The following is a 24,854-nucleotide window of genomic DNA, read 5'->3' as shown; positions in this document are numbered from 1 at the left end:
GTGCATCTCTAATTATTGGCGACATCAGAAATGGATATTATAATAGATGCTTTTTTTAACATTTTAGCAATTTAAAAATATTTAAAAAATGATTTTTTTACACTGCACCCCGGTTGGGAAACACTGCATTAGGTCATATGAGCTCAAACGACGACTCGACAACAAAAATATTTGTCGACAATGTTTTATTGTCGATAATGTTGTCGACTAATCGTTTCAGCCCTAATCCTATTCAAATCGCATTCCTGGAAATCTGTTTCCGCCTGACCGCTCAGATCGGATTTAGCCTAGCTTTTTCACGTTTTCACGCCACGTAAAACATCAGACGCTTTTGTAGAAAACATGATGAACATCTTTGCCGAAACAAGCTGGTGTTGTCAAGCAGAATATACTGCTAGTATATGCACCTCTTTGAGTTTTGAAACCAGCGGAGATGGCAGACGCTATAAAGACGCTCATTCCAACTTCCTGCGATTCTGCCGCTCCCTCATAAAACAAAATCCATAATAATAATAATCCTGCGCGACGGCAACATGTTGTCATGTCATAAGACAACATCTGTATTGCTGTTATTGTTGTTTTGAGTGTTGGCATAACAACGCAAAGCCATTCCCATAGAAACCATAGCACATTCAGTAAAATGAAAGAGTGCTTATGGACACACAAATCGGATATGAACAGTTGCAATACACTGTGTGGACAGTCAGTTATTCAAATCAGATTCCATCCGGATATGCACCAAACCAGATTTGGGCTGACAGTCTGAACAAGGCTAAAGCTGGAATCATATCATATAATTTGTCATTTTACAAAAAAAGAGGGTTTGGTGCAACTGACCATGTAAAATCCAGTTGAATGCAAATGTCAAAAAGTTTAATTTCACACTTTAGCTACATTACTGTACTCTGAATCTGAGGGGAGAATTGGACACTGGGAGCATTAGGATCAGGGGAAGGGTAATCGACTCGGTGTCAGTCCAACCCACAGTCCAGAGCAGTCCGGGGTGGGGTTTTCGGCAGGCACGCACGCTGACCTGCTCAAACTTCCATCCGTCCGACATGGTGGACACCATCTGGGTCAGCTCCTCTTCCTGACACTGCAACACCCGGTACACGTGCTTTGGTGGTACCTGCTGTATAAGAGACGGAGGGAGAGGGTGAAGACTGGTGAAGTGCAAAAAAGGAATGTGGCGGGAAGTAGAGGATGATGCCAAAAGGCAAGTACAGAAAGAAAAGCAAGAGTGGGCGGGAAACCGATGGCTGTTGCATAAGCAAGCAAATACAGTCATTAATGTACAGTAGAAACTGAGATGGACAGAAATACAGTGCTGAGAAAGTGAAGAAGCTGAAAAAATGGATACTAATGAAAAAAATGCTATTTTTTTTAGAAAATGAAGGTACATGGAGGAATGATAAAGGCCCTGCTCATTACCTGTGTGGCCTTGGAGTCTCGCTCAAGAATCCTCTCTTTGATTAATTTAATCAGCGGTGCGATGTTGTAGAATTCTGCCTCCTCCAAGACACCTGAAGGCACAGACACACTTTGCTTTTAAAAACTGAACATGGATTTCGTTACAGTTATATGTTGTTTCGACTAGATATGCTCCAATATTGAAATTCCAAATAAATTAAAAATAAAACACTAAAAACTAAAATGAATTGCTGTAAATTCAACAAGTGAATTTAGGCATCACTACATTATAATGTACAGTATGAAAAACATTTATTTTGAGATTTAATAATAAAAAGGAAAAATAAAACACTGCTTAGTATTTCCTCTTTTAATTCAATATGCACTGATTCTTATTTAAGCATTAAAAATAAAACACTAAAAACTAAAATGAATTGCTGTAAATTCAACAAGTGAATTTAGGCATCACTACATTATAATGTACAGTATGAAAAACATTTATTTTGAGATTTGCTAAATATTATATTCAACAGTGTTTTTCAATTATTAGTGTTTTGTAAGTGAGCATTAGATGAAGGCAAAGGAAATCTAAATGTAAAAAATAGGGGAAATGAGAATGTACAATTAAATCTAATAGTGCGGTTAACTAGAAGTATTAAAAAACATTTTCATAATTTGAAATAAAACTAATAAAATTACATGTAAATAATAGATCATAAACCTGAAATTAAACGAAAATGTTAAATTTTGTCATGGCAACTAACTGAAAGTACTAAAATTACTAAAACTGAAACTGAATTTTCTATAACTAAATAGAAACAAACAAACAAATTAAAACTGAAAATATAAAAATAAAAACTAATTCAAAATATTAATACATACTGTAAACGTATATAAATACTAATAAAATAACAGTACCAATAAATAGAAAAAATTAAGATAATCATATAGTACCAATGCATCCCTGGTTATGATGTGTTATTAAATATATATTATAGTATAATATTAAAATAAGGCAATGCATTTTTAAAATGCATAGACTGACAACAGTTAATAGTGATAGTGAATTAACAGACCTTCTTCTGCCAACTCCTTGTTATAAACCAGCTTCCCATGTCGCAGATAGTTGAGTATGGGACCAAAATAGGTAGGGTCTCGGTCAATCACATAAGCACCAGTTTCATCCTACACAAACAGATCACAGCTCTCTCAATGATTAGATGTTTCATTTTGTGCCATATAAATGTATAAATATCATTTCATCAAATATGTAGGCCTAATATTATTTAAAAAATAAATTCACATTGTTTAATCATGATTAGGGCTGTGCGATATTGAAGAAAAATGTTGCTGAATCAGTTCTGTGAACTTCTATAACTATCTTGTGTCCAATATGCATATTGCGATATGTACATTTGCGATATTTCGATAATTTTTATATATTGCACAGCCCTAATCATGATGTATTTAACATTTTACTATTAAATATTAAAATAGTAAAATTACTATTTAATATTAGATATTGTTCATATTTAATAATGTGGTGACTGTTAGAAAATTCCCTATGTAAATGTAGCACTGACAGTGCTGAAGCTGTTTAACGGATGTACAGGATGTAGGGTTGTGCCGATAAACGATAGTATCGTGTATCGACGATAGGGGTGTGAATCGGCACTGGTTTCACGATTCAATTCGATTACGATTATCATGTCAATGATTCGATTCAATTTGATATCACGATGCATCACGATTATATAAAATTGATTTTGTGCATTTTTATTAAATTAAAGTGAAAGTGACGTGATGGGACGTGGCCAAGTATGGTGACCCATACTCGGAATTAGTGCTCTGCATTTATCCCATCCAAAGTGCACACACACACACCGTGAACACGCACCCGGAGCAATGGGCAGCCTTTTTTTTTTTTGCTGCGGCACCCAGGGAGCAGTTGGGGGTTCGGTGCCTTGCTCAAGGGCACCTCAGTCGTGGTATTGAAGGTGGGAGAGAGTGCTGTACATTCACTCCCCCCACCTACAATCCCTGCCGGTACGAGACTCGAACCCGCAACCTTTGGGTTACGAGTCCGACTCTGTAACCATTAGGCCACGACTTCCCCCACAACTTATATAATTAATTCATTATTGTTAAGAATTAAAAGAAAATATAGCTTCAAAACATACAAGCAAATATAAAGTAATAAAGGGGGTAAAAGACAATTACAAGTGATAAACAAAAAGCACTTTCAGTATCTGGGAGGGCTTTAAGTATAGAAAGTGTACAGATTATCATAGTTATGGGTTTTTCTTTTTTCTCAGCATTATTGCCATTTGATTATTACTGATGAGATCATAGACACTGGCAGCTTTAATAGACTGCATTCACACTAATGCACAGATCTATTTCCACATATCAGATGTTTTGTCCTGTTCTGAAAATATAACTGGCTATGTTTACATCAATTTCGTATCATAAAAGTAGATGCAAGTGCATTTAATCGCAGGCGCGAGCTTCAGGACAAACAAACACAAAGCTCACGTGAAAGTCTGTCAGTACGTGAGTTTCGTGCATCTAATACGTGCTGCATTCCAAACGGCAGAAATGAAAGCATATCTAAAGTAAAAGACTAAAATAACAGCGAGTGGAAGCACTGTCAAGCAATGCGCACGTGTCTCACAGCACTTATTCTTAGGGATGGGCGATACCCCTTATTTTGTTTTCGATACGATACCGATATTTTTCAAGGCAGTATCGTTGATATCGATACCGATTCGATATTTCTGCACTAAACTTTTAAATTATGAATTATATTATTAAATTACTAAGAGTAAAATGGGTAATGAAAACCACTCAAAATTGTTACTTTTTTGTAACATATATCATCACATTTTTATATTAGTGCTACCAGTATTACAACATTAATATTCTAACTTATTTGTAACATTTGATTTAGTGCAATATTTTGTACTGCCATTAGGGACTGCCAGTGAATGGCTGTTGCATGCATAAAATGCAACCTTTTTATTCGGACAGTGTATGATTTCTATTAACATTACAGAATAAAACATGATCAATATTATCTTTCAACGTTCAATTTAAATAATTGTAATTGCACAAACTATGTAGGCTACAATTTCAATTTGTTTATTGTGAAATAACTCAAACATTTATGTTTTTATTTCTGTTCTCTGATAAGCATTGTTCAGGGCTGCCATTCCCAAAAGCTTTAATGCTTTCTTATGATACTTTTGGGAAACGCAGCCCAGTTTGAATGCACTGTTAGCAGTGAGTGAATGCTCTCTGTGATTGATTGGTTCTGTCTTGCAACATTTGCGTGTGTTCAGATGAGCAGGGAAATAGTTCTATCCTACACAATTACTCGCTAACAACGGTTATTCGTCCAATTCAATGCATATTGTACGCATTATTATTATTATTATTGTTAAATAAACAAAACCACTGGTAAATAAAGCGCACCTTAGTATCGATATTTTTTGTTTGAGTATCGATACTTTCGATACTCGCGTCAGTATCAATACTTCGGATCGATACGCCCATCCCTACTTATTCTGTGCAATGAAGCCCGCCGCGTTCGTCTCTAGCGCATGCACGTGCCATATGCGGAAAAAGCCAAGCTCCGATTTAAAAATAGAGTGCATTTTTAATACTCGCGTGACAAGTGCGTATGCGAATAATGTCATAGGTTATAATCGATTATTATGTTCTATTACTGCAGCGAAGCAGAATCGTCCACGTCCGCATCGATTAATTTTGACACCCCTAATCGAAGATAGTCAGAGATGTTGCCTGGGGCTGATGCCTTTGACGATTATTATTATCAGGCTAGTAATACTATCTAATTAATATTAGGGCTTATTTGTTGCATTATATTTCTTTTTCCGCGTTTTTACAGTGTTGCACGTTATAACCAATCACACACGATTATGCTGAGCTTATGAATGCAATGGCCAATCAGAGGCGTTCAGATGAGTTATTGCTGAAACAGCAGTTGTTCAGCGCACGCTGACTGAATTCTGACTCGCGAATTCTCTCATCATAAACAACAAAGTGCAATGTAAGTATAAGAGATTTATTCATCATACAGTGTAGCATCACTGATTATAACCGGAGTGTTTTAAAGTGCATAAACTCACGCTAGACTGAGCTTGTGATGATGTTCTTTGGTAATGTAATTACCGTTTTCTGTAGCTGCTTTTTTGAATAACTGAGGAAATGTAAGCCTTATAATTAGTACCTTACGATGTTTCTATTAATTTGTTATCATGTTAATTGCAAATTCAGTCATATTAAAAACATTAGCCTGCTTTTAGCCTTACGCTGGAGTTGGTTCGCTTTCCGGTGTCATGCCGAAAATCGATCGTCTGCCGAAAACTGATTGCCGTCCGCGTCCGTCCGTCCGTTTTACGCTGGCCAAAAAGTGATTACAGACTCTACTTATTGAGTGAACTGTTGAATGCACTGTTAGCAGTGAGTGAATGCTCTCTGTGATTGATTGGTTCTGTCTTGCAACATTTGCGTGTGTTCAGATGAGCAGGGAAATAGTTCTATCCTACACAATTACTCGCTAACAACGGTTATTCGTCCAATTCAATGCATATTGTACGCATTATTATTATTATTATTGTTAAATAAACAAAACCACTGGTAAATAAAGCGCACCTTAGTATCGATATTTTTTGTTTGAGTATCGATACTTTCGATACTCGCGTCAGTATCAATACTTCGGATCGATACGCCCATCCCTACTTATTCTGTGCAATGAAGCCCGCCGCGTTCGTCTCTAGCGCATGCACGTGCCATATGCGGAAAAAGCCAAGCTCCGATTTAAAAATAGAGTGCATTTTTAATACTCGCGTGACAAGTGCGTATGCGAATAATGTCATAGGTTATAATCGATTATTATGTTCTATTACTGCAGCGAAGCAGAATCGTCCACGTCCGCATCGATTAATTTTGACACCCCTAATCGAAGATAGTCAGAGATGTTGCCTGGGGCTGATGCCTTTGACGATTATTATTATCAGGCTAGTAATACTATCTAATTAATATTAGGGCTTATTTGTTGCATTATATTTCTTTTTCCGCGTTTTTACAGTGTTGCACGTTATAACCAATCACACACGATTATGCTGAGCTTATGAATGCAATGGCCAATCAGAGGCGTTCAGATGAGTTATTGCTGAAACAGCAGTTGTTCAGCGCACGCTGACTGAATTCTGACTCGCGAATTCTCTCATCATAAACAACAAAGTGCAATGTAAGTATAAGAGATTTATTCATCATACAGTGTAGCATCACTGATTATAACCGGAGTGTTTTAAAGTGCATAAACTCACGCTAGACTGAGCTTGTGATGATGTTCTTTGGTAATGTAATTACCGTTTTCTGTAGCTGCTTTTTTGAATAACTGAGGAAATGTAAGCCTTATAATTAGTACCTTACGATGTTTCTATTAATTTGTTATCATGTTAATTGCAAATTCAGTCATATTAAAAACATTAGCCTGCTTTTAGCCTTACGCTGGAGTTGGTTCGCTTTCCGGTGTCATGCCGAAAATCGATCGTCTGCCGAAAACTGATTGCCGTCCGCGTCCGTCCGTCCGTTTTACGCTGGCCAAAAAGTGATTACAGACTCTACTTATTGAGTGAACTGTTATTTCTGCCTCAAAATGACTTGATTTCATTAATTGTTGTTATATTTGACAGATTATAGCTCATTCAGTCCTTTTTACCTGTTGAAATACTCTGACAACAACCATGAATGAAATCACGTCATTTTGAGGCAGAAAGAACAGTTCATTTTTTGGCAAGTGTAAAACTGCATTTTATGGGTTTTATTGGCCATTTAAAGATATTTCAATAGGTAAAAAGGACTAAATGAGCTAGAATCTATCAAATATCATATCAAAAAAGTAATTTTGAGGCAGAAAGAACAGTTCACTCACTAAGTAGAGTCTGTAATCTCCTTTTGGCAAGTGTACGGATGTTGTCGGACGGACGGATGGATCCATGTCGGACGGACGCGGACGGCAATCAGTTTTCGGCAGACGATCAATTTTCAGCACGACACCGGCAATGAAACCAAGTAAATAAATAATTAAATAAATTATTCGCACGATAATATCGTGTATTGGCGATTTCACAGGCTGAAGATAGGACGATATGAAAATTGAGCATATCGCCCAACACTAACAGGATGATCTGAACAGTACATAACCCCAGGGGATAAAAATGTGACTTGGCACAAGACAGAAAACAACATTAAAGGAAAGGGCATGTGGAAAGTGGCAGTGAGCGCAGGTCACATTAGCATGGCCACAGTATTTGTCCCAGAATGGCTGAGGGTCTCCTCTCCGCAATGAATTAACCTTAAGAGCTCGACACAGCTCTAACAAGAGCAGGACATCATGTAGGCTACAACATGCCCTACAGAGAACATTACACAACTAAGCCCAGGGCATGAGCACTCAAAACCCACAAAGAGCAACAAGAGAAAAAGGGAGTGCACAGAAGCACACAAGGGTGAAAAAGGTAAAAAGAAAGAGGAAGATGTTGGCAAGACTGAAAAGAGGCACTGTCTGCAATGTTATAAAACCACTATAATAGAGAAAGAAGAAAGCATAAATGAGATAACTCACTGCAGATTCACAACATGAAAATGAACATGAACAACATACCTACACAAAAAGTGATTTATCCTGTAGCCTATAGTAAATGAACACTCACCAATCACAAAAAAAGAGGTAAAAGTGGCTTTGGCAAGAAAAACAATGTTAAGTACTTGTCTCTTATGCTCACCAAGGCTGCATTTATTTGATCAAAAATACAGTAAAAGCAGTAATATTTTATGACATTATTACGATTTAAAATAATTGACTTTTATTTTAATGTATTTTAAAAGGTAATATATTTCTGTTATGGTTAAGCTGACTTTTCAGTGTCAACTTAAGTGATCCTTCAGAAATCATTCTGATGACTGGTGCTCAAGAAATAATTCTTGTTATTATCAGTGCTGAAAACAGTTGTGCCGGTAATAGTTAATTAGATAGTTAATATTGTTTTGTGGATTCTTAGATGAATAGAAAGTTCAAAAGAACAGCATTATTTGAAACAGAAATCTTTTGTAAAATTATAAATTTATTTTCTGTCACTTTTGATCAATTTAATGTGACCTTGATAAATAAAAGTATTATTATTATTATTATTATTATTGCACAGTATTGTATAGTTTAAAATAAATAATATAAAATACAGTTGCATGGCCCATATGAAATATTCATGCCTGGTAAATTTTCTTATTTCACCTTCCATTAATTTTGGACCCTGCATGACTCACTCTAGATTCACGACATGGACACGAACAGCATACATACTAGCATACACCAAACAGATGATCACATACAGAGCTGAAAAAGCATCAAAATATTTCCATTAGCTCCATAAAATCTCACAGACAAAAGTAGCACAGAACATCATTTGCACATGCACACACACACACACACACACACACACAAATCCTATTTTCGAAACAGCAAGTGCAGCAGACAGCCTCACATTAGACATGACTAGACTTGACAGCAGGCATGACAACACCTGCGCATGACTCCTGCAGTGAGTCAGAAGAGACAAGCTGTCCCCCCGCTCTGGATTTCACAAGAACAAGAGAAAGCACAGGGCATTTACATAATTCTACTGTATATGCCTTAAATGCACAGAATTCAGCCGTCTAATTTCAAATTCATCTATCCGTGTTTATCTTGCGTTAACATTTAACTCTGCAGTTGCACAAGGAAGTATAAGAACCAGGTCCCGATGGGAAACTAGCTGCAAGCCTGCATCCCATGGGAAATGCCTGGTAGGCAAACAAAGAGCTTATTAATTTCAAAACAGAACTGCATAATAACCTGTGCCATGTAAAGCCTCACAGCATGCTATAAGAAAGCTGAAAAACTATTTGAACTTCATCAATTCTGGCTCATGTTATAAGCACATTCTCATTAAAGATGCAGAGAAACTACCTAATAATATTCACTGTAATAATAGTCAATACCTCCTCATGAAAAAAAAAGTAAGACACGTCTTAAAGGGGACATAGTCGCCACATGTGGTTGCCGCAAGCCCGCCCGCCACTGCTCACTCAAGCCGGCCTCTGCTTACTCTAGGCCTCCAGCATCCGCTCACTCTAGCCCGCCGTGTGTGACGCTGTGCCACTGATGATTCAAACGCGAGTTTTGAGCAGTGTAGAGTAGCACTTGTTGTTTTGTCATTTCTCCGATCACAAATGCAGACATTGCCACTGGATGCAACAAATGCCTCGTTTATAATGGGTTTTAAAGTTTTTGTGTCGTTGCTCCGGCCGGGACAAGGCATCACAATATGTTAAGGGGCACAACATTTCCGTCACACGCTTGAGGTATTCGGCCAATCACAACGCACTGGATAGCTGGCCAATCAGAGCACACCTCGCTTTTCAGACCGATGAGCTTTGTAAAAATCGATGCGTTTCAGAAAGGCGGGGCATAGAGGAGAAACAATAATGTACAGTATGTGGAAAATAATGTGTTTTTTTAACCTTAAACCGCATAAACACATTTCATTAAACCAAATACACAAAATAATGTTCTTTTTAGCAACATCATATGACCCCTTTAAAGGGGTAGTCCACCCAGCAATGAAAAATCTGTCATCATTTACTCACCCTAATTTCATTCCAGAATCATGAGACTTATTTTCTTCTGTGGAACATAAAAGAAGATATTTTGAAGAATGATAGTAACCAAACAGTTTCTTTCCCACTGACTTCCATTGTATATACAAAAACACACACACACACACACACACACACAACAATTTAAGTCAATGGGAACCAAAACTGTTTGGTTACCAACATTCTTCAAAATATATTTTTTATGTTCTACAGAAAAAACTAAGTCATACTGTTTTGGAACGACATGAGGGTGAGAAAAATCATGACAGACTTTCCAGTTAGAATTTCTCAATTGCAAACAATTTTCTGGCTCAACACAATGATTCTATAAACTTAAAACTCTTTAAATGCATGTAAACTATCAGCGAAGAACAGACCAGGCCAGGAATAGAACAGAGAAGCCTCCATAGATATTTTTGTGCAGAGGGCTGGGAGTCTTCAAGGTGCCATGACTCTAATCTCATTAGAAGAGTGACATGAGCAGTGAGAGAGCACAAAACACCACAGCAGCCAGTAATAACTGAGCTGTGATGGGAGACCGCCTGTGCCTCATCACTTATTGTGGGGATGGAGGTACTTTGAGTGTGGAATAAGAGGGAATATAAGAGGATAGCTTGGGAGGGGGTGGATACTGTGAAGGCAGAGTACCATCTGTTAAGTCAAATACTTTTTGTATGCCTTAGTGCTGTAAGATTAAAAGAGTAAATGGGAGCTAAAAATAACATACTGTATATGCGTAAAGCTCACAACATTTCACCCCAAAATCACAAAGGTGATTTTGAAAAATGTAAAACAGAAATAGGTACCTTATTGCAGGTTGTAGGTATTGGAAATATTGAAAAATTATATTTGGCATCCAATTAGAATTACATCCAGGTTTATTCGATTTGGGCCTTCCGAGCAGACACATAAAGACCTGCTAACAGGAAATTACGTAATATATGAACCTTTGCTGTCAGAAGAAACATTTTATTGCAGTGGGTCAGTGATAAGACCCCCTTCACAGAAGAGTTGGCGTATGGTGATATTTGCTTTGGTCCCACTGGAACTTCTGGCATGTGCTCTACATTCTGACAGATCAGTTCTATAAGATATGGATGCTTTATTTGGATTATCATAGGCCTCATTTCACTTTGGCTATTTAACAACAAGTCAAGTATCCTAACATTAAAGAGATACTCCACCCAAAAATGAAAAATCTGTCATTATTTAGTCACCCTCATCTTGTACCAAACATGTATGACTTACTTTCTTCTGTGGAACATAAAAAATATATGAGGAGGATATTTGAGGAAATGTTTAAGTGTCTATACATACAATGGACGTCAAAGGGCTCCAATGTTGTTTGGTCTCCAACATTCTTTAAAATATGTGACCCTGGACCACAAAACCAGTCACAAGGGTCGATTTTTTGAAATTGAGATATCATATATTCCCTTGGTGTGTTTTGTTAGGACAATATTTGGCCGAGAAGAGATACAACTATTTGAATATCTGGAATCTGAGGGTGCAAAAAAGTCTAAATGAAAGTTGTCCTATTACTAATCAAAAATTAAGTTTTTATATATTTACGGTAGGAAATTTACAAAATATCTTCATGGAACATGATCTTTACTTAATGTCGTAATAATATTTGGCATAAAAAAATCGATAATTTTGACCCATACAGTGTATTGTTGGCTATTGCTACAAATATACCCCTGCGACTTATGACTGGTTTTGTGCTCCAGGGTCACATACCTTCTTTTGTGCTCCACAGAAGAAAGAAATCCATACAGTTTTGGAATGACATGAGGGTGAGAAAACGATGACAGAATGTTAATTTTGACATTTTAATTATGATTACATAATTACCTTTAAAATATTCTGTTAAAAACATTGTATTCATAAAATTAAAAAGTTACAAATTTAAAAAGTTAAATATTATGGTTTCATCATCATCATTATTATTATTATTATTATTATTAAATCTTTAAATATTAAACAAGTTGTCAATAATAATAATAGTTATTATATAAATGTAGTTATATCTAAATTATCTAAATGTAACATATAATTTCATGAGATTCAACCCAGTAAGGGTGTGCTGATGATCCAAGAACTTCCCTCTGTACAAAGTCAGCATCAGGTGGGCCACATTATCTGATGAAGGCATCGTGGAGTACAATATGGATATTTCTAGCTAATAACTGCGACGCACCTCAACTGCACAAACACTGGGGGTCCGAATTATTGTGCATCCATCTGACTGAAGACCCCCGCTGCCTCATTAATACACAGTCTTACACTAACATCACTCACTGCTGCCTTACCGTGTCAGAGTGTAAGTCCTGCTGCTGACACAGTCGGTACAGAAATGAAGTCTGCTCCTTTAGCAGCGTTTGTCGTGTCGTTAGAAACACCGTCCCCCCGACGTTGAGACGGACCCATTTGCCGTTATTGCCCCCGGCAGTATTAACAGCTGAACCGTTTCCTATTATATTTTCAGCCCCGCCGGATTCAACAGCAGTAGATGTGGCTGTTGTGGCTCCTTCGCTTCCCTCGTTGTCTTTGTTGTTATTATTGTTGTTGTTATTATTGTTCAGATTGCTGTGCGTTGCTGAGAGGGATCCCGTTTCCGGTAAAGCCTGAGGCGCCGCCGTTTTTCCTTTGTCCTCCGTTGCCATTAGGGAACTACTCTGAGGCTGGCGGGCGGTATGTAAGCGGGCTGTCGGTGCGGCTCGGATGCTGTTCTGATGCCGTTCTGGCTCCCGCGGTGAAGCGGTGTGCTGCCGGTTTCGTTCGTATCATAAAAGTGGAATAAAGCGCGGCAGTTGATTGGCTCGTATCCTGCGATGTGTTAGTCCCGCCCACTTGCCCGTCGATGCTCTTTTGACCTGCGCAGATTATAGGATGCTGGATGTATTTATGCATTAACAGCAATGAATATTTAAGATTCTGCTCTATGTCTAAGGCATTAATCGACTTGCTCTTTGGTACATTCTCAAATTATTCTGGTAAAAGGATTGTCAGGTTGTACACAGTGGTTCACTGTTTTTTTTTCTAGGCTTGATTGTGTTTATGGGGTGCAGTCTAACGTGTTAATGCTTCGGCTGCGCTTCTATTTTGCCACACTAAAGTTAGCAATAAACACGTTGAAAATAATACACAATAAACATTTGTCAAAACGATCTCAACGGAGGCTTTTATTTAGCAAATCAAGGAGTGAATTACTCATCCACTGTTTAAAAAAAATACTTTAGCTGGGTTTCCACAGGCAGGGTCACAATTATCTACAGTGTATGAAGCTAAAGGGTTTTGGGTTAAGGTTCATAATGTACAACATTTTTAACATTGTATGCTGTATGTGCATAGGTAGCTATCAAACAAGGAATACAGCTGTTAAGCTAATAGTCACATTTTGCTGAGTAAGATCATGATTGAGAAAGGTCGCTGTGATTTTGTAGTAAGACATGTTCCTGGATCAACATCTTTTGTTGATCCTGGATCAACATAACTGTCCAAAAATATAGACTAAACCCAATCCCTACCCCTAAACCTAACCCTACCCATAATTTATTCCTAAAAACAGTGTGAAATGATAGCTGATTAACAAGGGTGTAGAAGCACCTAACCCTGATTGTAAGCCTAAAACAGATATTTCCTGAAAAGTTATCTCTCAATTCTGATTGGTTGATGGGAATGTTGTTCCAGGAGCAACAAGGATGTTGATCCAGGAACATGTTGTACTTGGTGAAATCACGATCACCATTGAGAAATGTTGGATACTGCTGGAAATGCTGCGATGGGGTATCCTATTTATTATTGTAGGATTTTTTTGTTTGCCCCAGTGAAGCATTTCTATTAATATAACTGATCAAGTAGTCAAACTCATTCTATATCAGCAGAATAGTGTGGCACAGAAAGTCTATGTCAATAGAACAGGTTCTGAATGAATTATGTTACTGATACCTAATGGTCAAAAGCAATAGCAAAAGTAGGCTAATAGGTCAATATTATACAATTGCAGACAAAGATTTTGAATAGCTAGGTTGGCTTGTACACTATATTGCCAAAAGTATTGGGACACCCCCTTCTAATAAACAGGTTTGACTTCTTTAGTAATTTCCATGAGTACAAATCATAATGTTTAAGCATATTGTCACACTTCTCGGGAGGCAAGGAGCGAGGACTGAGGAAACACAGCGATAACTTCAATTCACAGTATTTAATGATCACACAGGGAACGTAAGAGACACTGGAACACAAGGAATGACATTTGAGGACCGACAAATCTCCGTTTGCATTGAACCTTCAGCTTCGTAACTTTGCAGATATTGTTTATGCTCAAACAGCAACATTACACACTAACTAACATTAAAAAAAGTGAACTCGCAACAACCACCCCTTTAGGCTAGTTGATGCAGATCGAGTGATGCTGTGGAATCAGTCAAATACCATTTACTCAATTTATTGTGCTGATAATATAGTTTGTAACGAGGCTGTAACAAAATATTCAAGATTGGGAGAGTCAAAGATAAAAGTTTTAAAACTGGCCTTGCAAACCAGTGCGATAGACCACTAATCTGAATATTAAGGTGAATTAGAAGGGCATTAATATTTAATCACTTTAAGTCTTTTTACTATTGGTTTCATACTTTTGACCCCATATATGATTAACACATAATAAAATTAAACATCCATTTATGGTGTAAATTCAACATTTATTCAGTCTGTATTTACAAATTATTAAGCTTGCAAAGACAGAAAATAGATTTATATAAATAACAACATTTACAATACTTTAATATAATTTATAATTTTATAATTGAAAAAATTTGGTAAAAATTGTTACATTTTTTAGTTACGTCACTTGCTCACCAGTGGATCCTCTGCAGCAAATGGGTGCCGTCAGAATGAGTCCAAACAGCTGACAAATACATTACAATAATCTACAAGTAATCCACATGACACCAGTCCATCTCCAATGAATGTGCTGTGAAATGAAAAGCTCTGTTTTTTTTTTTTTAATTTAACAGGTTCTCTATCCATACTATTGCTTTCTCCAGTGAAAAAGTAAGATAACACTACTTAGTCTGACATTGTTCAGCTCAGTTTATCTTAATCTTAAATGACTGCATTGATACATTTTATTGGTAATTTGTTAATATTTATGACCATGAGCTTTGTCATTAACACAAATTATACAAGTTAGGGCAAATATTTGTTACTGTAGTCTTTTATTGCATAAACATATGTCCAGCTCTGATTGGAAGTATTATGCATTCAGTTGCACAAAAAGTTTTATGGGGCAAAAATGTACCCAATGACTTTATGAAGCTGCTTGTAAATATCTGATGCTAAATCGATGAAATCCTTTCCAAGTCTTGCATCTGTATCCTCTAGACTGCTGTTCATACACTGTACAAAACTACTATCAGTCTTGGCTTGATCTCTGGAAGCAAAGAGCAAAGGCTGCATGCTGATGAATGTAAAGTTGTACGTCTGAGGGAGCCCATGATGAGCTGTCCGATTAAAACGGCTCCAAGAGAAAAGTGGAAGACCATCTGAGTAGTGGGTCCATTCACAGCTTCAGCCGAAAACATCTGGGCCATGTGATAATCTGTAACCTAAATGCATGCAGCCTCCATTAGAATCACACTGTATCTTTACTAGTTTTTATGTAATAATAACACATTGACCAAAATGACCTATTTCTGTACCTTAGTATCATAACAGCCCCCTGGATGAGGTCGTCGAAGTCTCAGGTCATTTCAGCAGCAGATGGATTTACAAGGATGCTTCTTTGAATATGGGTCCTTTCTGTAATCTAATGACAAAGTGCTACTGTTCATCAAAAAATTAGATTAACAAGAGGGCAGATTATTTTGAAGAAACAGTTTTGAGTCATTTCCAAAACGAAAATCTAAACTCACCATTGTACCTCATAATGTATTTCAAGGTGTCCAGATTAGTGACTTTTCCCTGGTCCCTGCGGAAAATTTTAGCACGTGGACAGAGGTCATATGAGAAGTCTCCCCCGTACTTTTTCCACATCACACCATAACCACTCATTCGGTAAATGTCTGAGTGGAAAGGTATGTTGTAGGATGCCCAGTAACCTATTGAGATGATTTGTAATGCATATGATTGTGTTAAATTTACTTACATCCTCTCCAATTAATTTCCAATGGACTGATCATACTACTTTTCTTGTTATGAAAATACTCCTCACCATGACGTAGCGCTTGTGACTGATCCGAGTACAACACCAAACCAGGAATCTGCTCCACAACAGTCAGACTCCAATCCTCAATCTGCTTTCCAAGTGAAACTCTTTTCAGATCCACCACCATATACTGGTTATTGTAGGTCCCTGACAAAATTCATTCAGAAAATAATTGAAAATAAAAAAGCCATATATACACACACACACACCACACACACACACACACACATATATACATATATACATATATATCTAATTCTATTATTTAAAAAAAAAACTTGCCCCTTTTAGACTTGCACTCTGTTCATTTACTAACTGCTTGTTTTCTTAAAATAAAAACTAACACTAGCTTCTCTATTCTTTTTCTATTCTATCTGTTTTCTTTTTATTTATTATATAATAAAAAAAGACCGTTAGGCTGAGACTTGTCATAGCACTTGCATATCGTTGCTCTTTTGTTGATTTTGATTGCTTCCATTGCCCTCATTTGTAAGTCGCTTTGGATAAAAGTGTCTGCTAAATGTAAATTTAAATATTAAAATTTGTATGCATTTCTTTATTCTGTTGAACACAAAAGAAGATATTTTGAAAAATATCTTAGTGTTGTTTTGGACCCAATTGACCATGATTATAAAGACAAAATCAGTTGAAACATTCTCCCAAATATCTACTTTTGTGTTCTAGCTAAAGAATAAAATGCATGCTTCTTTTTTTTAAAGCATGAGGGTGGGACTGAGAGTGAGAAATTTAATGCTATAGCATGCAATCACACGCTAGAGAACTGTATGCTTTCAACTCGGTTGTACTATTGAAAGACGACACCACAGAGCACTGCAAATACGGAACACAATTTTTGCATATAATGATCCACATTTGCCTTGTGCATCTCCGTCTCACCCGAATTGTCCTGGCAAAATATTTGGGCCCATTGCTTCCCTGTGCAGGCCAGCGCATGTGCTACACGCACCCTTTGCCAGGCAAGCAAAGCCTCTGGGGTCACCAGGGAGAACAGAGAGGAGTTGAACACGTTGTTTGTGGTTTGAGTTACAAGCAATCCTGTTCCCAGCAAATAAAAATCATCCAGAGATGACAAGATCCCTGGAAATGATGCGAGAAACCGTTTAATAGCACTAAATTATTGTTAGTTTGAATTATAAAAGACATACATCTGCCTATATATACCAGGGTAGCTGCTAAAGGACAGTCTGCTTGTGCCATTATGCTTATTTTTCAAGTCCCAGTGCTTGTAGATTCTCATGCTTGCAGCATAGCTGTACCAGCTGGAGTGACCAAGCAACAGATTCTCATAGCCAGGTAACATCTGCAGATAAAATGGGCAAAAACAAATGACAGAAGGTTGTTGGCGAATGAAACAAAGCCATTTCCAACACAGGCAGCCCTAAATATTCAGATTAGTGCTATTGAAAACCCCTGACATGGGGTTTTTATTGGCAAATTCCTATTACATTTGGTCCCAATTCAGAATATGTGATTACAGTCATGAGGTGAAGGCATCATTTTACCTCTAACCTTGATGAGAGCAGAACAGTGACTCATGCCTGGCATTCTGAAGGAGTCAGAAGAAGAGTTGGAACGCCTTTTGAGAGCAGGGATTAAATCTAGCAAATCCCCAATACCATTGAGGAACTGAACCGCAAACATGGACAGAGGCTGGGAGTTGAAATGCAAGCGTGGAGTTTCACTCATTAACACAAAATGTAAAACATATAGGCATCACTGTCAATTAATGAATAAAATAAAATAAAAAAGTTCACTTGAGATACTTAGGCCTTTTCAAATGTCTATATGAGTGTTATCAAACTCTCAGAATGAGATGTACAGTACATCTAAACAGATGCATGCACATTTCAGGTTTCCTGACCTTTTCCTGTCTACTTTTGGCCCAGTATGCTGCCCCAGCATGCAGTCCATCCATCTGAGCCACTAGAAGACCCACATGATGCCACAAAGGATCAGTCTTCCCGCTTAATTTCACTTGTGTTCTTGTCCATGAGTCTTGCTCACTATTTTAAAGAATGGAAGATTAATAAAGACAGATATAATCATAGATTAGTAATACATGTGTTTATGCAATACAAAATTCTAAGAAAGTCTTTAAAACCTCTAAATGTAAATACACTGCAAGTAGTTGTATTTGATCATACCTGACATTATTTTAATTTGGGAATAGTGCAATCAATTTACATTTAGTCATTTAGCAGACGCTTTTATCCAAAGCGACTTACAAATGAGGACAATGGAAGCAATCAAAATCAACAAAAGAGCAATGATATGCAAGTGCTATGACAAGTCTCAGTTAGCCTAATGCAGTACATGTAGCCTTTTTTAATTATATAATAAAAAAAAAACAGAATAGAATAGAGCAAGCTAGTGTTAGAGGCCTTTTTTGCTTTTTGTTAATTGTATAATAAATAAAAAGAAAACAAATAGATAGAATACAAAAAATAGAGAAGCTAGTGTTAGTTAAAAAAAAAAAACAAGCAGTTAGTAAATGAATAGAGTGCAAGTCTAAAAGGGGCAAGTTTTTTTTTTAGAATTTAGATAATAAATGTCACTTACCTCATAAAGCATTTCAGAGGTTTCATAACACTATTGTCCTTTATCATCTGAGGATACATATTATAGTAATGGTTTATCATCTGTCTGTGAATAAAAAGTTATTGGGATGTTAATATACTGAAATGTTTTATACTTTGGTTATCATTGCTATAATTATATAACACCCAGGACAATGTATTTTAGAATACTAATAAACTCAGACCTATTTAGTGAAAAAATGTGTTTAATTGTATTGAATGGGCACTTAAAAAAATAGGTTAGTGTACTTCAGATCTTGAGAGTATATTTAAAAAACTGTGCAGACATTGTTTCTTAACAATTTTTTTTAAAGTGCACTTTATAATTATGCTAAATTAAAAGTTTTCCTTTAAGTACTGTCTTTTTATAATCTTGTGCCATGCTTTAAAGAAGAACATTTACAAAAACCAGACTAAATTAAGCCTGCTCTGACCCACCTCAGCCCCTAATATAAAAGCATTTCTTAATCTTTGTGAATGGATTTATGCCAGCAGCATTAAACAGTCTGTATAGACACCTAAATACCACTTCAGAAGCAATTCTGTGCCACCTTTGCAGTGTAAATTTGACAATATTTTTAAGTAGATTGTTTCTATAATAAGTCTTATCTCTTTAAAGGTATCCCAAAATGTTCTTCTTTTTCTCAAGGGTTAGTCAGTTTAACTTACGAGGCTGTAAGGTATCCTTCAAGGTATCCGGCCAAGAAATATGTAATTTCATCGTTCTCCTGGAATTGTCCATAACCAGCCTGCACTTCCAGCACTCCCCATCCAGAAACAGATAAACTATCATTGAAATAACCAAGTGCATCTCCCTCCTCTTCCATTGCACCCTCTTTCAGCACCACAGACCTCTGAACAGCATCCCAATATACTGTGGCTCTCTGAACATCTAGCGAACAGTGAGAAAAGAAATCACAATCAATAAGCGTTTCATATGTTTGATATATTTTTATATCGTGATAGCGGCTCGTTTGGTAGCCACTTTCCAAACAGGGAACATGTCTAAAATACGGCATATTGAAAGAGTAAAATTCATTTAAGACACTTACGCTGAGCCTTCACGAAGGTCGCCGTTAGGACGCACAAAACAAAGCCCCGTGCAAAACGATGCATGTTTTAGTTTACTTTCTGGATCTGATTAACACATTCGCTATCTAATTTATAACCAAGCTAAATACTCAGTGGCAGGTAATGACTGAAGAGCTATAGCGAATTTACACCTGCTTTAAGTCTAAATGCTGATACGCATAACGTTCTTATCTTTATAGGCCTGCAGTTAGCTTTCTGTCACCTGTTGGATCGCTAAGAAGCGTTTAAAAAATGTACACCCCAGATGGGACTCGAACCCACAATCCCTGGCTTAGGAGGCTAGTGCCTTATCCATTAGGCCACTGGGGCTTGCGTCACGCGTGCCCAAACTCGTGGCTTAGAAAGATGCAATACAAATAAAAGTATGTCACGTATTAAATTATTTATATTTTTAAGGTATAGATTTGATTTAATACATCCTATCTAAAACGTCTCTGGTGTATATAATTGATAGATAATTATAACGTGCTATTCAGATACACATTTACGTATTAACCTGTATTTCTGTTTCAATACACTTATTCAACAGTTGTAAAAAAATCATACTTTTATTACACAATCAATAGTGTATTTAGTACGAGTAGTAATGTCATAGTCAAAAAATCATAACAGGACTTATGGTGCTTTTATTATGAAAGAATGTGACACCGGCACTTTCAAAGAACTGCTGCCTCCATGTGCCTCCTGTTGTGATGGTTTCTCTCTAGTCGGGCTAGTTATCGGCTGGCTTCTATTAATATCTGTGCCGAGGTGTAAGGTAATATTCGTAGGTTTAAAACATCAATAAGATTAAAATGTGTAGATTTAACTATTGTTGATGTGATTGAAGGACTAGTGTAAAGTACTTGGTTGAGAGTAAAGTTTGGTAGCTAATTCTCTGAGCTAGCCTGCAATTATTATATTAGCATGCTAACTGTGTGAGACAACGTAAGCTCAGCAACATCTATTTCGAGTTTATCGAGCTGCAAGGTGCAACAGCTTGTTTCAAAGGAACACTTTTCGACGTCAATCTTTTATTTACATGTATAGTGACAGGCTAGCATGTTGAGCTAATGTTACAGTCCTGTTAATAATGAATTAAAAAGTGAGGATATAACACTGATGTATAATAGAGTGGGATGTAATTATCTGTATTAGTAAATCCATATGCTTCCGAGATCCAGTTTTTTAAGGTCTAGTGTGCTAGATTTTTGTGATCCCTGTTAATGTTTTATTAACTTCATTAGTAGATAAAGCAAAGGGAAAGCAATGGCCTCTGGAGATATTGCTCAGATTACAGAGGCACTGGCCAAGACTCATGTTGGAGAAGTGGAATTAAGTTATAAGGGACTAGGGCTGAAGTTGGACAATGCTGAGTCAGGTGAGTAAAACGATCTGTTGGCAGATGTTTTCATTTTCTATGTGTTAATGCATAAACCTCAACACAATAATAATTGAATAATTTCCCTCCTTTTCTGTGATGTTGCAGTGAAAGAGATGGTGCAGGAGATCGAACAGTGTCAGGGTCTGCAGTCTCTCAGATTAGAGGGAAACACATTGGGGGTTGAAGCAGCACAGGCAATTGCAAAATCTCTTGAAGCGAAAAGGGAATTGGAGGTAGTTTTAAATTGCCACTGGAAAGTGTTCACTCTTTGACTTTGCTGTTTTTAATCTTTGCCTTTTTTTTTACTAAGCAATGCCATTGGAGTGACTTGTTCACAGGTCGCCTTCGTTCTGAAATTCCACCTGCTCTGGTAAAACAATACCCATCTCAAAAAGCTCAGTTAAATGTATTTGCTGTGAGTAAAAAACTTATTGTATTTACAACATTTTATTCAAATTTTCTAGAGATCATTGGGCAATGCTTTGATGACCTCGGGGGCCAGACTGACTCATCTGGACTTGAGCGACAATGCCTTCGGTCCTGATGGTGTAAAGGGAATTGAAAGCCTTCTGAAGAGCTCTGCATGCTACACCTTACGTGAGCTCAGGCTTAAGAATTGTGGCATGGGCATTGGAGGGGGTATGGTAAGTTTAGGCCGAGATCAGCTCGATTTAACCGGTTTAAAAAAAGGCATCATAATTTGAGTGGTTATGATTTCAGATGTTTAAAAGCTTTAAAACTGTTTTAAATGTGTTATTATTTTTGGAGCTCATGAAACAGATGGAATATGTAGTTTTATTTATTTATTTATTTATTTTATTATTATTATTATTATTATTATTTTCTTTTTTATAGATCCTTGCTTCTGCTTTGACTGAATGTCACAAGCAGTCTAGTGCAGCTGGCTCCCCCCTGAGGTTAAAAGTCTTCATAGCTGGACGTAATCGGCTGGAGAATGATGGTGCTTCTGCACTTGCCAAAGCATTTAAGGTATTAAGGCATAATGTTTTATAAAAATATATATTTACACTATTGTTTAAAAGTTTAGGGTCAGTACCTTTTTTTTAATTAATACTTTTATTTAGCATAGATGTATTACATTGATCAAAAGTGACTTCTATTTCAAATAAATGTTGCTCTTTTAAACTTTCTTGGTGACTACTTTAAAAAAAAAATCTTAAAAAATCTTACATATTCCACTGCCATAAAATGTAAATATTTCTACTGTGTATTTCGCTTTGTTTGACTCTCTGTTCTTCTTTTTTTTTTAAACAGTTGTTAGGCAGTCTTGAGGAGGTCCATATGCCACAGAATGGAATCAACCATCCTGGTATCTCTGCTTTAGCCACTGCCTTAAAGCACAACCCAAACCTTCAGCTCCTCAACCTCAACGACAACACTTTTACTAAGAGAGGATCGATAGCCATGGCGGAGGTATGTTGAGCAACTCTGTATCATGACTTTATATGGTTAGAAGAGATGTTTATTAATGGCTGTCTGTGTGATTTCATCCATGTTTACGCTATTAGGCACCTCCAGTGTCTTAAAGTCATCAATTTTGGGGACTGCTTGGTTCGCTCAGAAGGTGCGATTGCTTTAGCAGGGGCCCTTAGAGAGGGACTGCCATTCCTCAGGGTTAGTTGATGCATGACACCAGCATTGAATCTAGCTGACACACACAAACACTTCCATTCAGTGTTTGTAGATACTGTGAGCATTCTAAAATATTTGTTTTGTTTAGGAGTTGAATTTGTCATTTGGCGAGATCTGTGAGGCTGCAGCTGTGGTAGTTGCAAAGGCTGTTCGGGGCAAAGCTGATCTGGAGAAACTAGACCTGAATGGTAAAATAATAAAATTTTGTTGTCACAGCATTTTATTACTACACAAGTATGCTCTCCCTGATCCACTACTGGTGCCCTGTCTTTAAAAAAAGCCTCCTTTATGAATGATACTGTACTGAAACATTCTGCAAAAATGATCAGGAATCGTAAATGCGTTAGACCAGTGATTATTATTTTTATTTTTTTTCAACGTTGTCTGTCACAATATTTAAAGGCTCCCCACATAAGGTTTTAGGTATTTCTGTCATAATTATGACAAGCTGCTTGCTTTCAAACTTTTTTATTAACAGAAATTGGTAGCTTGATATATTTTATATATAAATCTGACATTTTTATCTTTAATGTATATATGTATGTGTGTGTGTTTATATATACATAATGAATATACACAGTACACACACAAATAGTATGTAAACATAAAATTTTATTTTGAATGTGATTAATTGTTTTGCAGCCCTACACTCTATTAACATTATTTAATATTTACTAATTCACATGCAAATCTTTCTGAACAAGTGTGGACCGGAGGTAGACTTCCGCCACAGTTCCATCGCCACCAACCTTAGACACCTCCTAAAAGCTGTGAGACATCTTTTTTTAATCAAATTTTTTTTCCAAGCACATTTGACCAATTCCAAACCACATCAATCTTAATAACTACTATTCATTTTGTATTTAATAATTTATAAGTGATGTATAATTGTCAATGAAGCCTGGAAGGTGTGCATAATTCATAACATAATTCAGGTACATAATTATTAGGCAGGTTTTCCTTTACAGATAAAATGAGCCAAAAAAAAAAAAAAGATTTAACTCAGACTGAAAGTCAAAAATTATTAAATGCAAATGAGAAGGATGCAATACTAGAATTTTCATAGTTAAGGCATGACCATTGGACAGTGAAATGCTTATTGAGTCAGCAGGGTCAGAAAAAACAGGTGAAGAAACATGTTAACTGCAAAAGAATTAAAGGGATAGTTCAGCCAAAAATGAAAATTTGATGTTAATCTGCTTACCCCCAGGGCATCCAAGATGTAGGTGACTTTGTTTCTTCAGTAGAACACAAACGAAGATTTTTAACTCAAACCGTTGCAGTCTGTCAGTCATATAATGGAAGTGAATGGGAATCACGGCTTTGAGAGTCAACCAAATTAAACCCTGTGGCTCGTGACGATACATTGATGTGTAAAGACACGAAACGATCAGTCTGTGCAAGAAACTGAACAGTATTTATATCGTTTTTTTTACCTCTGATGCACTGCAATGTATGAACTGTCCTGAGCGCATCCTCGACAGTCGGCGTGTGACGCGTCTTCTTCCACTGCAATGTCTGAACTGTCCTGAGCACGTTCGCGTCTTCTTCTTCAGTCTGCGCGTGAGGCGTCTTCTTCTTCTTCTTGCTTTACGGCGGATCGCAGAATTATAAGTGCATTACCGCCACCTATCTCTCAAATGGGCCATTGACACTCTGTCTACAGTCTCAGTTAGGAGTGTCAGTGGTCCATTTGAGAGATAGGTGGCGGTGAAGAAGAAGAAGACGCTCTCGCGCCCAAAAGGGTCTGGCTGCAGCTTGGCGCTTGCACTCTCAGACGTGCATTCTCAGGCTTGCACTCTCAGAC

General features: G+C 37.0%; 1 protein-coding gene, 1 non-coding gene and 2 pseudogenes across 2 annotated transcripts; 1 reads left to right on the top strand and 3 right to left on the bottom strand.

The window, feature by feature from the left end:
• Window positions 1–895: 895 nt before the first annotated feature.
• Window positions 896–12,960, bottom strand: LOC107663174 (BTB/POZ domain-containing protein KCTD5-like). Its single transcript, XM_016453347.1, has 4 exons — window positions 12,447–12,960; window positions 2,487–2,595; window positions 1,432–1,523; window positions 896–1,132 (listed from the first exon to the last, which is right to left on the bottom strand). The coding sequence occupies exons 1-4, from the start codon at window positions 12,798–12,800 to the stop codon at window positions 896–898; spliced, it is 792 nt and encodes a 263-aa protein (XP_016308833.1). The 5' UTR covers window positions 12,801–12,960.
• A 2,394-nt stretch (window positions 12,961–15,354) lies between these two features.
• On the bottom strand, window positions 15,355–20,255 carry LOC107663176 (phospholipase B-like 1; annotated as a pseudogene).
• A 12-nt stretch (window positions 20,256–20,267) lies between these two features.
• Window positions 20,268–20,340, bottom strand: trnar-ccu (transfer RNA arginine (anticodon CCU)). Its single transcript has one exon. It is a non-coding gene; the product is annotated as a tRNA-Arg (tRNA).
• Window positions 20,341–20,695: 355 nt separating this feature from the next.
• LOC107663185 (ran GTPase-activating protein 1-like) overlaps window positions 20,696–24,854 on the top strand; it is an 8,490-nt pseudogene continuing 4,331 nt past the window's right edge.

Source organism: Sinocyclocheilus anshuiensis, unplaced genomic scaffold (genome assembly GCF_001515605.1).
Source record: "Sinocyclocheilus anshuiensis isolate Anshui unplaced genomic scaffold, SAMN03320099.WGS_v1.1 scaffold2321, whole genome shotgun sequence".
Lineage (NCBI taxonomy): Eukaryota > Metazoa > Chordata > Actinopteri > Cypriniformes > Cyprinidae > Sinocyclocheilus > Sinocyclocheilus anshuiensis.
The sequence above is the reverse complement of the archived record's forward strand: the minus strand, read 5'-3'. Positions and strand labels throughout refer to the sequence as shown.

Excerpts from the sequence above, each read along its gene's own strand:
- LOC107663174 (XM_016453347.1), bottom strand. The coding sequence starts at position 12,800 with ATGGCAACGGAGGACAAAGGAAAAACGGCGGCGCCTCAGGCTTTACCG. Across the intron at positions 2,596-12,446 it reads AGGACTTACACTCTGACACG|GATGAAACTGGTGCTTATGT; the intron begins GTAAGGCAGCAG and ends CTGTTTGTGTAG. Across the intron at positions 1,524-2,486 it reads CAAGGAGTTGGCAGAAGAAG|GTGTCTTGGAGGAGGCAGAA; the intron begins GTCTGTTAATTC and ends CTGTGCCTTCAG.